Raw genomic sequence first — 18,717 nt, 5'->3', positions numbered from 1 at the left:
GAGAATTGCATAAAAACATGTTTGGATAATGTTCTTTTTCTTCTTCCAAGTTTTCCCAGCTTCTCCCCATTTTCTAACCACCCACCTTTGTTTTCCTTCTTTCTTAAAAACGCAAAGCAACAGCAACCCCCTCCCCCCATTTTCAAGTGCTTAGGAAATTGGTGGAAATTAACTCAAGGCCATGCAATCAAAATGCTTCTAACTGTGACTCAACTCACAGACACTGTCATCTTGTCACCAGAGAGGCTTTTCAGCTACTGAATGTACACAGACTCTATGTGGGGCACTATAAATTCCAAAGTGAGCTGGAGTGCATGTGTGTGTACTCGCAGGTGTACTGGGAGTGAAGACATGGCCTTTACTATATAGAGCACAGAGTCTAATAGAGAAGACAAACAAATTTAAGAAATCACTTCTATAGGTGATAGGCACTGGAGATAACTGAGGCCTGGAGACACAAGTGCTCATGAGAAGGTTAGTTTGAGAGGCCTTCCCACAGAGGTGGTAGCTGAGGTGCCATCTGTAGCATTAGGTCATATTAACTAGGAGTGTGAACTAGTGAGTGCCAGGGAAAGAAGGGGATACACGGGGAGGGAGGAGAGGCTGACATAGGCTATTATGGCCGAGGCTGAAAGATAAGAGTCAACTGGATTAGGGGTTGCCTAGGGGAAACAAGCTGAGGCTAGACTTTTCTAGGGGGCTTTAGGCCATGTTAAGAAGTTTGGCCTTGGACTGAGCATAGTGGTGCACGCCTTTAATCCCAGCACTCCAGAGGCAGACGCAGGTGGATCTCTGAGTTTGAGGCCAGCCTGGTCTATATTGGGAGTTCTAGGATAGCCAGTGCTACACAGTGAGACTATGAATAAAAAATAAAAATAAGAAAGAGGAGAAGGAGAAGGAGAAGAAGGAGAAGGAGAAGGAGAAGGAGAAGGAGAAGGAGAAGGAGAAGGAGAAGAAGAAGAAGAAGAAGAAGAAGAAGAAGAAGAAGAAGAAGAAGAAGAAGAAGAAGAAGAAGACAAAACCAGAAGAATTTGGTCTTTATCTGAAGACAATATGGGACTTCCAGTGGGAGTGGAGTAAAATGACCAACAGGTACTTTCCTTCTGGTGTGAATCACAAACTGGCTGAGGGTCAGAACCGTGTGGGAGCCAGTCGGGTGACCCAGTTGTTACAAAGGGAGAAAACAATGCTAACAACTATTATGGTGACTAATCTTCACTGTTAGCCTGACAGAATTCCAAAACCCTTTGAAGACATCTTTGGCATGACTGTGCGGGCATTTTCATGGAGTTTTAACTGAACAGAAAAAACACACCTTGAATGTGGATAGCATCATCTCACTAGTGGGGTCCCACAATGAAGAAAAAGGGAAACTGAACAACCTGAGCAATCCCTTCTCTCTCCTTCCTCACTGAGGACACACAAGGCTGGCTAGCTCAGGCTCTGGCCACCACTTTCCCCAGCAGGAGGGACTATACCTTCAAACAGTGAGCCAAAACCAAGCCCTTCCTTCCTCAAGCTGCTTTTGATATGACACAGCAAGGAGAAAGGTAACAAATAAAACTATTATTTACAATATAAATCAAGTAAGAGATGGTTCAAATGTCCACTATCAATGTATTGGGTTACTATGCAGCAATAGAAAAGAATGATATATATATATATATGTTTCTTTTTGGTGCTGGGGACTGGGGACTGAGCCCAGAGTCAAGTGCATGCTGAGTAGGTAAAGTGCCAAGGAACTACACCCAGGCAATGGGTGGGGAGTGAGGGGATGTGCTTCTAGGGAAAGTTGGCGAACATGGTGGAGGAAGTATAAGTACAGACTGAAATCATCTGGATAAAAATTGTCTTATAAATTTGACCTTGAAACTATACATTCATAATTATATGTTAAAATTAAATTTAAAAATCAACTCAGAAATACTGCAAATGAAACCAATGAATCTACATATGAGTTAATGGCATCATCCTATAAAAAGGAATTAATTAATTAGACTGCATTAAACTGTATGCCTTGGGGAGATAGCTATTGCAAAAAGAAATTACAAGCTGTTTTCAGTAATCCTGTTGATATTGCTATCTTGCTGCTGTCCCAACAGTGCTGTGTTTATCATGATGAAGAGCAGAAAAGAACCACCATTTCCAGTGCCTGATGACTGAGAGTTTTGGTTTTCTATACAAGCTAAAAAGGAAAATAATTGCAAAAATATTTAAATGGTCTTTTAGTAACCATACAGTTGGCAAAAAGTGTTGCATTTTTATCGTATAGCTACTGGAGTGTAAGGCAGAGAAAATGAGCTGCTCTCTGCTCTAACCCTGTCCTTGTTGTCTTGAGAACTGGAATTTCAGGTGTATGAGAAAGATGAAGGAGAAGCAAAACCCCTGTGGCCTTGACCTTAATTACTGCCATCATGGTCAACCCATAGTGTCTTTCATCTTGAGAAAAGAAAAGGAAAAAAAAAGATTCTTCATTTGTGTTTACTGAAAATATATCTGGAAACAATGACCAAGATGGCAGAGACCTTCAATCAAGATTATTTTATTACTATTTTTTTTTACTTAAGTAATGTGGGTTCCTTAGAGAAACAGATAAATCCTGGTTCTGTGGCTAAATATAAGGTAGGTGGGAAGTATTCTGCCTGCTCCTGGCCAAGATGGGAAAATTAAAATATCAATGTGAGTTAACAGATCTGTATAAGATCTTAATGAGAGAAAGATATTAGTCACTTTGTGAGGATGGGGTGGAGTGAACGGATGTTAGAATTAGCAAATAAAGAGGCATGTGTTTGTCTTCTTTTTCCTGTACAGACTGCATCTTAGGTTAACCAATTGACAAGACTTCTCCCAATTGATGCCCTCTTGCTGTCAAATAAATAATAGAATGTTAGAAATTTCAAATCCTTAATAAATAATGGATTAGGTAATGACCTAATGAAAATCATACAATGAAACCACTATCATCTATGAAGAATAGTTGCAAAAAAAAACCAACTCTGGCCAATCTTTTAATTAATTAAATGACCTAGAGACAAGGTCTCATATTGCTCAGGCTGGCCTCTGAAGACTTGCTGCTTAGTCAAAGATGACCTTGGCCTTCTGAGTCTCTTACTTCTTCCTCCAGGAGCGAGGATCTCAGGCATCGAATCCAGCGCCTCATTCATGGAAGGGCAGCATTATCCCAACTAGACGACCCCAACCCTCCAATGGAGCTCTCAGATCTCCCTATTAAGACACAAAAATTTCAGGAAATGATGGAGAGGTATTCAGTAACAAAACATTCATGTACCCAGCAAAATTCAGACTCTGTGAAACTCGATGACAACAAATGTTTCGACAAAAACATTACAAGGAAAGCAAGAAGAGTCAGGGCACACAGGGTAAAGGTTAACATTTGGAACAGGGCATGGTGGTGCATTCCTTTAATCCTAGTACTCTGGAGGAAGAGGCAGGTAGATCTTTTTTGAGTTCAAGGTCATCCTGGTCTACATAGTGAGTTCTAGGACAGCCAGGGCTACATAGAGAGACCCTGTCTCAAAACAAACAAACAAACAAACAAACAAACAAACACCTGGTTAGTTTAAATACATCGAACTTATTCTGACCTTGACTTAAGCAAACTATTAAAAACGTCATTCCCAATAATTATAATCTGACATGAAGTTGTGTCATTTGTACTTGTTTGAAACTGTCTATACTGAATGGTAAAACAATAAAACATCAATTAACCTATATATTGAGTGCCTGTTACATACACACTAGACACTTTTAAGCACTTGCTTAAACTATCCCCTTGGGTGAGGGTGGAGCCTAAACTGGTGAGAGTGTCTGCCTACCACATGCATAGCCTTGGCTTTCATTCCCAGCATGGCAACAAATGAACAAAAACCCTAATAACACCCTTCCAGGAAGCTGGGACCCATTGCTGCTACAATGAAGAAGAAACCAGGACAGAGTGCTTAAACACCATGTCCAAGGTCACAGAGCTACTAAATTATGACCTCAGGGAATAAGTATCAGAGTATACTCTAAGCCATGGGGTTTTATCACCATGTCTGGGTGAGGGGAACTTTTTTTTTAACTATATATAGTACCTCTCATAACAGGAGGACTGGGGTTGTGATAATGGAGAGAAGTAGATGGCTATGGAGGCATCTGGAAGGTGAAGGTGAAACTGACCAGATTCCATTGCAGTTAAGTAAGGTTCAGGGGAGAGTCCAAGATCTCTGTGAGGTTTCCAGCTTACATAGTGGGGTAGATGGTGCCCATGTTCAATGGAACAGGAGATGTGCTCACTCAGCTCTAGAGGGTAAAGATGACTTGTGTCTGGAGCATGCCCAGTGTACAGTGCCTTTGGGACACTTGGGTGGGGTCACTGACTAGCTGGCCATATAGGCAGGCTCCCTTAGATGTTAGTTTTCTTTTTCTTTAGAATTGTGTCCTTTTTCTAGGGGCCGGGGACTTTTCTAGTTTAGAAAAGTGGCTGAATATGTTGTTTTTTATTTTTGTTTTTCTCTCAGAGGTATTGTTGAAGGAGTCACCTGTACACCTTGTAAAGCCACTTTTACTCCATTGTCTAAGGAAATGGGGGTGGGGATGGCATTTATTCACCAGAACTTGATTTCTTACTGTGCTCCACCCACTGGATTAAGAGCCCCTGAAGTCTCTTTCATCACACAGTCACAAAGTCCTGATTCTTCCCGCTTTTGCAACAAAGGGACTGAACATAAAAAGAAGAGCCAAATTACTTGTTTGAAGTCACAGGGGTATAAAGTAGCAGTCCCCATTGCTAGTCTGTGTTCTGCCATCATGTCTCCAGTTTGCACAGCAAGGGTGAAAACTGGAGTGGTTTATGGTCATGGTTTCGTTGTACAGACCACCACAGTGAAGCAGCCCTTTGGTTGCACTTTTCCCTTTTAATTGATTGCTTGATTAATGTGTGTGGAGGTCAGAGGACAATTTTTGGTAGTCTGTTCTCTCCTTCCACTTGTGGGTCCTGGGGACTGAACTTCCTAGGTTCCCAGGCTTGGCAGCAAGCACCTTTACCCACTGAGTCATCTCATTGGCCTCCTGTTGTCCTTACATCCAATATTCCATTGCAACATATGGAACAATTCAGTTAGTGCTAGTATATTTCAACACTTTCTGATTTTGTCTAAGATAGTACATACCTCAGGCTCAAAATTGAGCAAATAGGAACAATTTATAGCAGAAGTTTAACAGTATCTTATTTTCATTCTGGATATTTTGAGGACTACCTCCTATTTATTTGTGATAGTAGTGTTTCTATGTACACAGAAACATAGACATTTTCCCCAAATAAATTTAAGTAAAATAAATGAGGTAAAAGAGCACTGATATCAACTTGATTATTAATTTGATTGGGTTGAGAGACACCTAGGCTATTAGTAAAGCACACCTTAGGGTGTGTCTGTTGGGGTGTTTCTAGAGGATTAGCTAACAGGATAAGAACTACCTTGGATGTGGTTAGCACCACTCCCTAGACTGGACACAGATGGAAGAAATGGGGAGAAGCAATGTGTCTGCTTCCTGGCTGCAAGGAGGTGAGCAGCCCTCTTCCATTACACACTCCTCCCACCACGCCGTTCTGTCCTACCTCAGGACAAAAGAAAAGGAAGGAACAGACCATGGCTGGAAACAGGAATCTGTGAGCAGAAACAAATCTTCCTACACCAGTCTCTCACAGGAATTTGTGACAAAGAGTACCATAAACACTCCCCCACACATAGGAGTAATGGTGGTTCTGAGAAATGGAAGAAACTCACCTGATGAAGCCATTCTGATGTTGTTCCCCTCCTCACCCTCACCATGGACCACCCCACTGCCCTAACCTAAGTAGCTGCCTGTCTTCACCAAACATCAGGCAGCTTCCCACTTAAATAGTTTCTTTTCACTGGTGGCCAAATCTCCGCAGCAAGCTTGTTGCAGACCCCTAATGCCATATGTCAGGTAACTTGAGTCTCCATTGACCAGACTAGCATAGTCTTTGGCAGCCCACTGGATAGCCTTTCCAGGCTTCAAGAAAGAAATAGGGCAAAAGACATGTAACTAGTAAGTCATGACAGAGAATACTTAAAGACACTGGGTTGTTTTGAGAAATCTTTCAATAGGTGTTTTGTTTTGTTTTGAGATAGGGTCTTATGTATCCCAGACTGGTTTTGAACTCATCAGAAGCCGAGGATGACCTTGAACTTTTTTGATCCTCCTTGCCTGAACAGCCTGAGTGCTTAGACTACACTGCCCAATGATAAGGATGCTGGAATGGGCCTGCTTTCTACAAGCTGAGCTACAGCCCCTCCAGTTAGCATTTTAAAACTAGTATATACTCTAATAATAAGTGTATTGACTACACCTATTTCCATCTAACTTGCTTCCCTAAAACTCTAATCCCCAGTTTGTATAATAATGCAGTGTTTGCCCTTCCCTCCTGTCCTAAGACAGAAATATATTCATTAGATTTGTGAAAAGTGGATGTATATGGTGGCCTTTAGAAACATTATTATGAGTTCTTCTAAATATAGACAAAGGGAATAAAAACTCCCAAAGCTATGTGTATCTTAAAAGACATCATTGTCACACAAAATAATTCTGCCTGTGTATCCCCAAGGAACTGAAAAGCACATTATAGTCACTGTAACCCTGCTGGGCAGAGACAGTATCTTCTCTATTCTTTGTTATGCCTGATGCTATCTGTTCAGCATATTAATAAAAAAAGAAATCTGTATCTAACATAATATGTCTGCCTCCTCTCGTTCATTTCCCATGAGCACCAAAGGACAGTTCTTTTCCAGACTAGACTCCAAAGCCTGAACGTATTAGGTTTAGGGCTTGCAAAGTATCCTTTAAGGTGGTAAATATTCCTGTTGTTTGAAACAAACAAACAAAAATGACAAGTACACCATTCTAAATCTACAAGGTCAAAAAGGCAGATTCCAGTCTTCTTGAGTGGGGTACCCTAACCCAGGGCCCACTGTGATTGCTGCAGCTATGCAAATCCCAACTTCACGGTGAATGGGACACAGGAAGAGGCCTGATGTGCATTCGGGACTCAGGACATAATCCCACTCTGAAACAGGAAGTCATCCCCTCTCCGGTACAGGAGAGTTGATGGTTTGGGGCAAGGAAGGCGTGTGTAAGGAAGGGTGGTGGTGCGGCCCGCCTCGGGGCTACAGCAGAGTTTTTTGGGTCCCCCAGAGCCTGGCTCCCGGCCCTGCCCAGACTATTGTCCACACACCTCGTCCCTCCAGCTTCCGGGCCGCCGGCGAAATGATTTGCTGCAGATGACATCAGCCCTGGGCCAAGGGCTACAGGAGTGGAGGCAGCTACCACGAGGATGTGCCGGGTGGTCCTTTCCTCCTCCTCCTCTTCCTCCACCTCCTCCTCCTCCTCCTCCTCCCAGGCTCCTAGCCTAGTCTCCATATAAACGGCACCGCCTCCCCGGCCTCTCACTCCCCACTCCTCTCTTCCGCGCCGGGAGAGGGCGGAGGAGGAGGCGACGCGCGCGCCGGGAGGAGGGGGGACGCAGGGGGCGGAGCGGAGACAGCACCTTCGGAGATAATCTTTTCTCCTGCCGCAGAGCAGAGGAGCGGCGGGAGAGGAACACTTCGCCCAGGCTTTAGCAGCGCCCGCAGGATGGCGACCGTGGTGGTGGAAGCCACCGAGCCGGAGCCATCGGGCAGCATCGCCAACCCGGCGGCGTCCACCTCGCCCAGCCTGTCGCACCGCTTCCTAGACAGCAAGTTCTACTTGCTGGTGGTGGTCGGCGAAACCGTGACCGAAGAGCACCTGAGGCGTGCCATCGGCAACATCGAGCTGGGTAAGCAGTCCCGCGGCCCCCCAGGGACGTGCGTAGGTAGATGCGCCAGAAGGACCCCACCCAGGGCGCGACCGCCACCTTGTTCTCCCGCGCGCCCCGCACCCACGCCTCTCCAGGCCACATCCCACACTCCATCTGGACTCTTTTCTGAGCTCATTTCCAAATATTCTATTTGAGACCCAAAGAGAGAATCTTTAATAGCCCGAGGGATGGATCACCTGGCTGGGTCTGTGGCCGCCCCCGACTTGGCCACCTCCTCTCGTGGTCAGTGAAATGCAGGTGTCAGAGGAGCGGAGGCCATAATAAAACCACAACCGCAGAAAGGGTGGGGTGGACCTAGCATAACCTCTCTTTTCAGCTTCCCTCTCGCCCTAGGCAAAGGCTGAGACCCTCCTCCCCTTACCCGAAAACCTGGGGTCCAAATACCATGTGCCAAGGCCCTCATGGAAATCGTCCTTATCATAGCCACCCTGTGCAACCCGCCCTTGACACCACACACACACACACACACACACACACACACACACACACACACTGAGAATGGAGAATGCCCATTCTGACTTTAAACTTCCAGATCCTTTCTTTCCTGGGAATGACTAGGCTAGTCCTAGTGCCACGCCCGCCCCACCCCACCCCCACCCCCCAGGACACAGGCATGGAACCCGTCTGCATTCGGTTCCCAGACGAAGTCCGGCCTCGTCCTGCCCCTGAGGTCCTGGCTTCAGCTTTCAGAAAGGACAATGGGACTCCAGGGTGTGGGGTGGGCTTTTTTGAAAAGTCTCAGCTTCAGGAACCATAGCTTGAATGGGAAGAGGGGGTGGCGGGGTAGGGCCAGCTCCTGGGCTGCTGCGCGCACCGGGAGCGGGCTCTGCAGAGGAGGAATAGCGGTTCCCGGGGAACCCTGGGCGGGGCTGGGAGGGCCCGGGAGGGCCCGGGAGGACGGAGTCTCGGGCGGGCACGATCGGCCCCGCCCTTCATTCAGCCCCACCCTTGATTCAGCCCCACCCGGCCTGCCGCAGTGCCCGCACTGGGCAGTCGCACCTGCCCCCGCACTGCGGCGCCCCCGGCTGGCCCGGAGCTCACTCTGCCCGAGCTGCGCGCGGTCGGGGGGCCTTGCGCCCACCTTTGGCTGTGAGCCGCTTTGTTGCGCTCCCAGCCCCTCGGTGGGCAGCTCTGGCCTCTGCCTTATTCCGCCCTCCTCCCCATCCTTCCCTTCACTTCATCCCTGGCAGAGGTCGCTGGGTCCCCGAACAGCGCAGCCTGAGCGCTCTATTCTCTCGGGGTGGTGCTGAAACGTTTCTGCCAGGAGACACCGGCTGGTGGGCGTGGTGCAGTCCGCACTGCGGTCTCTACGGCAGCCCGAGGCGGACAAAGGGCGTTCACGCAGCCCTCCTTTCCCGCTCCCACTCACGCCAATAAAAGATGGATGAAATGATTTTGGTTTAGATGAATAAATAAATAAACAAAAGCTTGTTACCTGCCTCTGCATTTGGAAATGGCCACTTGTCCCCAGAACAAAAGGCTGCAGGGTGGGGACTGGAGTTGCAGACCCGGTTCTTTTGTTTAACTTTAAAGCACGGATTTTCCCTTTCAGCTAAAAAGAAAACAACAACAACAACAACAATAACAACAACAACAAAAGTGAGCAGAAAGCCAGTCATGATTTTTCATTCGGAAAAAAAAAAACAAGAATAAGATTTCAGAAGTGGAATGCTTTATCTGAACGTCTCAGTAATCCATTTTCAGGCTATAAGCCTTTGATCTGCTTCTCAAACTGGGTTTATTTGCACATTTTATTCCTTGGAAAATCACACGTACTGACTTTGGGTGTGGCTATTGTGGGAATTAATGACTGGGTGTTTTAAAATTATTTTCTTTATGTAACATTGCTGGGAAATAACATATTAAGAAGTGTCTGTTCATCTCCAGAATTTTCAGGATCACCTATTGTGGTGCCAAGAGAGGAATCATCACGCCCATTTTTAGAGATTGGGTACGCAGAGAGGCAGGAAGGGTGAGGGACAGACTCAAGGTCATATTGTGAAGCAGTGACAGGAGGACCGGTACTGCAGTGTCACTACTTGCTTGGCCGGGTCAGATGGTAGTGCAGGCAGGCTAACGTCAGAGGAAGATTCAGCAGGCGGTTTTCAGACCTTGTCTTTGTACAGTCATCCACTTGTGGGCAGCGCTCAGTGCAGGGAGGTGGCTCGGCCATCACCTTCTGACTACAGTTATTTTCCTGCTTTGTTACTGGCCTGATCGTCCTTTGCTGGGGTTTATTCAAGCCTCTTTCTGTCAGAGGAGAAAATATGCTGCCAAGGAATTCTGTGATGTTGGTCCTAGCTTTATTTTGTTTTACACTGCCAGCATTTAGTACTAAGATCCAGATTTGTCTTTCTAACAAAAAATAGTTTCAATTTAAAAAAAAAGCACAAACCATAGGCTAGCAGTTCACTGAATTTTCACAAAGTGAGCATACCTGTCTTGTCCAGATAAGAAACAGCCATAGTCATCCCAGGAGCCACCCCGCCCACCAACCCCAATGTTCACTTTGCAATCAGCATGCTTTTTTGATTTTTAATTCCCTAATTTGGTCAGATTTTTCCATAGATCTCTGAAATGGTTATATCGATCTCATTAAGAATCAACCAAGTGTGTGAGCACAGCCCTTTCCCCCAGGGTAGTAACAGATGTTGCTGATCCTCTGGAGAGTGCTCTCCTGGGTCCAGGGGTCTCCTATGCAGCTCACATTGCCCTGCCTTTCAAGGAGAAGTGAAAATCCTGCTTCCCAGGATTTTCAGACAGTGGGAGATGACTTAGCAACAGGGAGGCAGGCTCTGTTTCTTGGCATGACACACTGCTGCTTTAGAGGGCAGATTGCAGCTGGGCCTCCTCCAGAGGTCACTCTGATGCCACTGCTATTGTTGCTGGTGCCTGCAGGCTACATTATGTGAAGCAAGATGGAGCTGCTCCAGGGGGCTCAGCTCTGATTGTGAGCTGCCTGCAGGCTGGGAAAACAGCTTCTCATCTGTTAGCTTTCTTATTTCCCCTTCCTTTCCCATCCAAACTCAAGCACTGTGCAGTTAGAGACCCTGGAGACTGGTATATTTGCCATCTGATTGATTACCCAGGGCACTCTGAAAAATAGTCTCGACTCCTGCAGAGGGATGGTAAATAATGTAGTAAAAACAATTGGCCTGAAACACCCCAGTATGGATGCTAAGAGCTTCTTGAGCCCAGGGAAGAAAAATGGTTGCTCTTACTTGCTCAGTTGTGTTCGAAAAGCACAAAGTCAAAAAGAGTTGATCATTTCTTTCCCCAGAGCTTCAAACAATAGTGTTTCCTTACACTGGTCCAGCTACACTGATGTAGTTATATAGGACTTGATTCCACCATAGTGACTACCACCAACTGACTCATTTGTCCCTCCTCAATTAGCCCCAATGTGGCGTTAGCTTAATTTATTTTTAGAAAAATGCTGTCATTTGGTATATTTCAATACATAGGCTCTACACAACAATAACCTGACAAACTGAATTTTAAAGCCTGGTGCAATGTGTTTTCATTGTTTCATGCCATTCTTTTTAAAGAAACTAAGCCATCTACATGTTAGCTTGAGGCTTTCAATTACTATTATAAGGCAACTATCCCTCTAGGTGACACTGGGAATGAACAAGATGTGCTCCTGAGAAAATAGATAACTGTAATATCCACTGCCTTGGATCTTTAGATGTGAGTTGAGCTGGTTACAATCTAACAGTCTGATGTTGCTTTACCCATTATGCTTCTGTCCAAGATGGCAGGCCAGGAAATTAAAAGCCTGGGAAAGCTTCGGGATTTAATTTTCATTTTCTTCTAGCAAGGAAAAAAAAGTGAAAACCATATATGGTGGGAGTTAAAGAGATGCTAGAATGTGTTACTTTTATTATATTTGTCTTCACACTTCCAAAGTCAGAAGGCAGATGGATTATTTTGCTTGCGCTGCCTAATTGGCGTTACCCACTAAGGGCTCTGTGATCCAAGTTAAAACACAAGCCGGTCAGTCCTCAAATGGAAGGTCATTAAATTGGTGCTTTTCTGTTAACCTTCCCTGAGAACTTACTTCCCAAAGTAACCTCTAACTTTTAGATTAAGAAATAAATTCTTATAAATCACTGTTTGTTTGCTTCTGTTGTAAGATGTTATCTAAGACAGTGAGTTTTTCACTGCCAATGCTTTGAAATGATGTTCTTTAAGATGTCATTTGCATTACACACAAATGTGTTACAGACATTAGATTACAGGCTTTGTAAAGAGAAGAGCAAACCAAAGGTTGGGTCAAAGGAAACCAGGGAAATCTTTTCTCTAAAAAGCCGCTTAGCATTTTCTTTTTAGTTGTTTCTCTGGACTTATACTTGTGTTCTAGGTTCAGGTTACCTTTTAGTGTTGTTTTCCAAACAGAATCATAGGATTATAGGCTGGCTGTTCTGATATTTACAAGAAATACTCAAAAGCCTGTTTCTCAAAGGGAACAATTAAATTGGACCCATTGAGGAAAACAGCTTATGAAAGGCCCACGTAACTGTCACATGGAACCCCTGAGCTTTGCATGCACTGGTGGTCCATTCGTTTTCCTTCCTTTGGTCTACTGCTTCTATTAGAAATATACAGTTTTCATCCATTAAAGGAGAGGCGCTTTTTTGGTTTTTATTAAACCCCAAATTCCTCCATCATCAGGGTACACTTGGCACAATGTAGCCTGCATACCCGGAGACCTACGCTCCTCTCCCTTCTTCACCTCGACTTGTTCTGAAATGGCCTTCCCCTTTTTTCCCCATCTGTTAAAACCACGTGCATGTTGGCTTCTTTGTGCACTGCTACCACCTGGAGTGAGAGAACTGAAAAGAAAAGATGGTTGGATGCTTCCTAGTCACCTGGGATGGACCTGGTCAGTAGTGCTTGCTTCCCAGGGCTGAGCCAGAAAGGAGCATTCTTGAGTGCCAGATGCCCCTTGAGCCCAGGCATTTGAAACACAGAGGCTTATTTACTACCTCCAGTGGCTCCAGTTGTTAGCCCCTGGGTAGTCCAGTCAGAGTGAAGTCCTCTTATTGCTACAAAATCAAAGCCTCAATCAAGAGCTTGTCCTTGGAAATAGAGGATCATCATCAGAAAAAAAAAAAAAAAAAAAAAAAAAGAGGGTGAGGTGTACAGCTTGTGTTCCCTGCTTCCAAATCTCTTCAGACCCTCTTAACAACACCTGGGCATCCCCTCTGCCTATGGAGTCCAGACCCAGAACATGACAATGGCTTATCATCATGAGGGTTCCGACTTTGACTCCCAGTTAGGCAATAAAGGAGGCAGATCTAGAAGATTAGTAAAAAGCAATCAATCCTTACTGAGATTAGTCTCCCTTTATTAATAATATCCAGCATAAGGGACCAAGTCATAACTAAGTCTCTTATTTCCAAAATTGATATGGCTCTAAAACGTTCATTTCCACCTAAAGTAGCCAGCGAGTTCATTGTAATCTTTATTTTATAAATTGCAGCAGCGATTGTGCATCATTAAGAAATACTTTGGCTGGAAATTGCTATCTTAGAAAGAACCTTGAAGTTTTCATTTCATTGGGAGTTTGCACATGGGAAGTTATTTTTATTAGCTGTCTACTTGTTTAATTTAAAAATTAGCTCAATGATTTCTTAAGGTTGAGCATTTTTTTCTATTGTCTAGTTATAAATGTAAAATGCATAAATGAATATAAAGCGAACATTTCACCACTTGTGTCGTGACAGGGGGAAAATGACGAACAACAGTGCAAGGGCAAGTGGGTACCTAGCCCCAGATGAAGTCATTCAAATAATGTAGCCATTTAGATGTTACTTAGAACAAAGATGGAAAAATAGTATGAATTTAATTTAAATACATATGTCTCATTATTAACTTATTGACCCAGCTTGACAAGCCGGAAGACAAAGTGGAGCTCCGTCAACAGTCCCAATTAAGCTACTCAGACAGAAACTCAATGGCTTTCTACACGAGGCTAGTATAGAGTGTATATGTTGAAGTAAAATATTCTAATGAATTCAGACCTCTCAACCTGTCAAGCTCTGTGGGGAACAAAAAGAAGCCATTTATCATTTCTCCACTAAAAAGACTCACAAACTCTCAACATGCCTTTCTTGTTAAAATTTAAATATTCCATTAGCACAAATGCAAACTGAGGCCATTTAATGTTTCCAGGGAGACTCATAAAATTTCCCCTTATAATTTAGCCTCTCCTTAGGAATGCTCCTTGGGAATGTTAACTCTTTCTTGTCTGAATTCTTCCCGTTAGTCCTATGAGAGATTCTGCCTCTGTCTAAGGGGAATACGGCTGTTTGAAAAAAATCTTCCTCTGATGGAAACAGTCTTTGTCCAACAATCTAGAAGCTCAGGTATCAGAATTACAATTTCAAAGGCAGCCTGGACTAGATAGAATAAGTTCTGGGCTGGTTTGGTTGTGTAGTAAGATCCTGTCTCAAAAAAAAAAAAAAAAATTGAGAGAGAATGACGTTGAAGATAGCTTTACATGTACAGTGAACTGAGAACCACATTCTTTTAAATGATATATATCTAATATATATTTAATTAAGTTATTACATGTATTTATGATATTGTTATATATCTTTATTGTATGTATAATGCACATGATCACTCCTAGGATAAGAACATTTAATCAATCATAAACGATGGTAAATACAGGCATACATTAAGGATTTAGAGGTCGGTTTCATGCACTGCTACTTAATCCCTGTAGGCCAATGGCACAAATATTAGTCAACCAATCAATCAGTCAACCAATCATTGGCCATTTGTTAGAGATAGTTCGCTTTCAGAGTTAGACCTAAGGGCTCAAGCCCTTCTCTTTAGGAGTAGGATAATAAATATTTGTTGGTTCAGAAGTTGGCCCCTGGCAGTTAAGGATGCTCATACCAGTGTATAGTCATGGTGCTATGTACTGGCTCCATCATGAACAATCTGTGGAGGAAAGTCTAAGCACTTACACATGAACACAAATACACATGAGCTGTCTTGGCTTATGGGATTCACAGGTTTTCCAGGCTTATGCCCAGTTTTCTCCTGACTTGATGTTCTCTGTGTTCCCTCTGAGGCATCCCTTTTGGGATGAGGAGGGGGAGGAGAGGTAAGGAAGAGACTTAAGAGGTGTGGCCTGAACCAGAAACCATCATCATTCTCATTCTTTACTGTGGGTTACTTTGGCCCCTAATTGTTCCTTCCAGGCTAGTGCAAGGAAGTTCATGCCCTTTCCCAATCCCATCAGAGTCTTATCAAGTATAAAAAGTTGCCAGTTTTCTGTTTCTTTTCTTCTGGATAAAAAAAAAAAAATCAACACAACTTACAATTGTGAATGAAAACACTCCCTGACAAGTTGATTAGATAAAAGAAATGACTGGTAGGAGTCTCAGGCCAAGCCTGGAGTTCCACATGCTTACTACGGATCACACAATTTTGGATTGACATCCAGAGGTCAAGAAACTAAGGTGAAAAAAATGAGTACAGAAGAAACCACACAAGCACACTGCAAGAACATCCTTTGGAAACCAGAGGCCTGGGCTTGAATGGTGGCTTCCCATCCCACTTGCATCTGACACTGACGTGTAGTCTTGGATCCTGAAGAAGCTGAAGAAGCTGGCATTGGTGTGCAGCCTCTTAGCTGCCCTTTCTCTCTGTTCTTCAGTCTGCCATTACCCTAATAACTGTTTTCTTTGCAGCCTCCAGCAGTGCTGCATTTATGTTTTATGAAGGGCAGAACCTCAGCCCCACTGTCAGTTCTCTGTCCTGTGTCTCAGTGGAGGGACCTCTCCTTCTCCATCTGTGGGCATCCATTGCTAGTCAAGGGACTCTCCAGAAAAAGGCACGAGAAACCTTTGTAGGGGTGCTTTCCAAGCCTACTGGGAGGTGCCTCGCTGGAAGCCTGCCAACTGTCTTCCTTTTCCTCCACAGGGATCCGATCATGGGACACAAACCTGATTGAATGCAACTTGGACCAAGAACTCAAACTTTTCGTATCTCGACACTCTGCAAGATTCTCTCCTGAAGTTCCAGGTGAGGCTTCTATTAGTGTTAGCCTAGATCTTGAAAGAGGTGTGGCTATTGGCTGGAAAGCTTTGCCTAGCATATAGGTGGTGGGGGGAAGAGAAGTAGGGGACATGACAAAAACAACAACAACAAAAAATCTTCCTCTCATTGTATTTTGTTTGTGTCAGTGACTTTAGCCAGTAGCCACAACCTAAGAAAGTAGAATTTAAGTGATTAACATGTGGGTTATTTAGGGAATGGATTCTAGGTGGGAGGGTTCAAAGTTCAGGTTATTTCCCTTTTTTGTTTCAATCTCTCTGACATGAAGGGATTACAGACTGCTTCAGTATTAATTTTACTCAAAGCTATGAGTATAAATTGGGTGTCCCAATGATCCTCCAACTCCCTTCTCTAGAAAGAAAAAGGAAGGCCACATGGCATTTCAGACACAAAGGACGTTTTTCAGTTCACAGATCTTCCTTAGTGTGGGGAAGAGTCTGACATTCCAGCCTTATTATTTCAGAATAAAAAAGAGAATCAAAGGTAAGGACACAAACAATGGTCACATATGAAGTTGTTCCCTGACAACCCTCTCAGTGAGGATGCTCACCACCCACATCTCTGCTTTGGTGATAATTTATGCAGAATCATCTCTTCTTCCTTTGTGAGCGATGCATTTCTCCCATCTGGTCCCATTTGGGCATCATAAAACAGTTTTCTCAGTCATGAACTTTCTAAACCCAGGTATGTCAGTCAAAAGGGTTGCTATTGAAATGGTAACGTTTTATTTTTTGACTATTATTTGAAACTTGTGTAAAATCAGGAGTTTTCTGTCTATATGCCTCTCTTCTCTGTGCTCTTATTGGCATTAACAGAACATCAGGAATGAAGGTTAGACTTTTTAGATGATTAGATCATATTCCATTATCCTGCATGTACTGAGATACCAAACGATGCCTTCATGAGACATTCTTAACTCAGTAATATGGCCATGGGACCGCCCCTTACTTTTCCTCTTGAATTTGAGATTAGAATAAAACCCCATACATTTCAGTGACCTGCAACTGTAGCTTTCAAGCACAGAACTTAGAGAAGATGGTAGGTGAGGGGTGGGGTGGGGAGGACGCTGTCTAGGGACCATCAGCCCGTACTTAGCTGAAGGCTAGGTGCAGCTTAAGGTATTTTCTCATTATTCTGTTTTATTTTCATGCCTTGCAAATCCCTGTAACCACCTCATAAAAAATAAGTGCTCTTTGACAAGTATGTTTGTTTCAACAAGTAAAAGCCAAGTGTCTCTGTAGGTTCTTCCCCCTTTCTGATTTGTAAGACTTTTTCTTTCTCTTGTAAACATGTGGCTTTCATTGTATACGTTCGTATTTGGATTGTCTTTATGTGAAGACAAATGTGTATTGCAAAATGAAAGATTGCAAAAAACTGCTGAAGAGTTAACACTCTCTGGACTAAAGCCCTATCTTGAACTGTTCTGGAAACTAGAAAGAGAAATCTCTACAAATTGCATGTTAGCCTGATTTATCCTGTTCCTCCTGCTGTCCCCTGCTAAGAACAGGTCACCTATCAAGTAGTATCAGGGCTGGGATTGGGGACTGGCTTCTGTATGAACAGTGCCCTTAGCATTCTGGCCAGCTGCAGAATAAGTTACTATTTAGAGTGTCCCTCAGTGTGCCCCAGCTTCCCTCTGAGCAAAGCCAATGCATGGTGCCCCTGTGGAGGCATGGAGTTTTCTAACTCAGACTCTACTACAGTTTAAGTATTCTATATCTAAAATGTTTAGAACCAGAAGAGTCTCACATTTTTGGAGATTTTGGGTTTGGGGTCTTTGTATCTTTAACCCCCAAATCTAAAATTCTTTAATCCAAATTCTAAAACCTGTCAATACCAAAGGCATGATTCATATTGAATCTCAAGTGCTGTGGAAAGAGGCTAAAGGGCAAGAACACAGATTGGGTGGAGATAGCAAGATGATCCTTACTTTGAGCTCAAGGAAACCTTTATCAAAGTTTCCTGAAAACACCAAAGAAATTTAGTCTAATTCTCCTCTACCTGTCTCTTCCCCACTTACTTGAAACTCATTAAAAGCCGAGTTGTGTCTCTCAGGCTACTTAAAGTGGGATCAGCCAAGCCTCGTTTAGAGTTTCAAAAGTCTAAGTCTATTTAGAGACAAGGAATATGATTAATGATGGAGTCCTTAAAAACAAACAAACAAACAAACAAAAAACCCAAAAAGAAATAAACAAAAAAACCCAGGACGTTCAGTTGCTTTATAACTATTTCAATGGAGCCTAGCATATGCCATGAACTCTGAAGGGTGAAGTGAGTAACAGAATAACTGTGACCTTTGTCACACTTCTGCTCTTAGGGGAGGAAGAGGCATCTAACAGTCACACACACAGCGGCATAAAGTCCTGCACTCTAGGCATAAAATAGGTTTATTTGGCCAGGTGTTGGTGACACATGCCTTTAATCCCAGTACTGGGGAGGCAGAGGCAGATGGATCTCTGTGAATTTGAGGCCAGTCTGGTCTATAGATCGAGCTCCAGGACAGCCAAGGCTACACAGAGAAACTCTATCTTGAAAAACAAACAAACAAACAAACAACAACAACAAAAAAACCCAAATTTGTTGTTGGTTGGTTGGTTGGTTGATTTGGGTTGGTGAGTTTTTAACTAGCAGCCTTATTGTAAAATATTTGTAGACTCAGTAGACAAGGGCGCATGCGGATGTCAGGCCCATTGTACATTTATATTCATTGTTAATTCCTTTATTATTTTTAAGAATCAGAGATCATATATGAAAAATTAGTA

The 18,717-nt window shown here is 43.6% G+C and overlaps 1 protein-coding gene and 1 long non-coding RNA gene across 3 annotated transcripts in view; one reads left to right on the top strand and one right to left on the bottom strand.

Moving 5' to 3' along the window:
* Window positions 1-2,992: 2,992 nt before the first annotated feature.
* LOC103161326 lies at window positions 2,993-7,408 on the bottom strand. Its single transcript, XR_004768514.1, has 2 exons — window positions 7,256-7,408; window positions 2,993-3,225 (listed from the first exon to the last, which is right to left on the bottom strand). It is a non-coding gene; the product is annotated as an uncharacterized LOC103161326 (long non-coding RNA).
* A 94-nt stretch (window positions 7,409-7,502) lies between these two features.
* Map1b (microtubule associated protein 1B) overlaps window positions 7,503-18,717 on the top strand; it is a 93,968-nt gene continuing 82,753 nt past the window's right edge. For both annotated transcript variants that reach the window (XM_027401637.2, XM_035440519.1), the window contains exons 1-2: window positions 7,503-7,837; window positions 15,821-15,922. In XM_027401637.2, the coding sequence (XP_027257438.1) occupies window positions 7,654-7,837; window positions 15,821-15,922 (286 nt within the window). In that variant the 5' untranslated portion in view covers window positions 7,503-7,653. The remainder of the gene's footprint in view (window positions 7,838-15,820; window positions 15,923-18,717) is intronic.

This window comes from Cricetulus griseus, chromosome 2 (assembly GCF_003668045.3).
Source record: "Cricetulus griseus strain 17A/GY chromosome 2, alternate assembly CriGri-PICRH-1.0, whole genome shotgun sequence".
In the NCBI taxonomy this organism is placed as follows: domain Eukaryota; kingdom Metazoa; phylum Chordata; class Mammalia; order Rodentia; family Cricetidae; genus Cricetulus; species Cricetulus griseus.
Note: the sequence above shows the minus strand (reverse complement) of the source record. Positions and strands in the feature narration are given on the sequence as shown.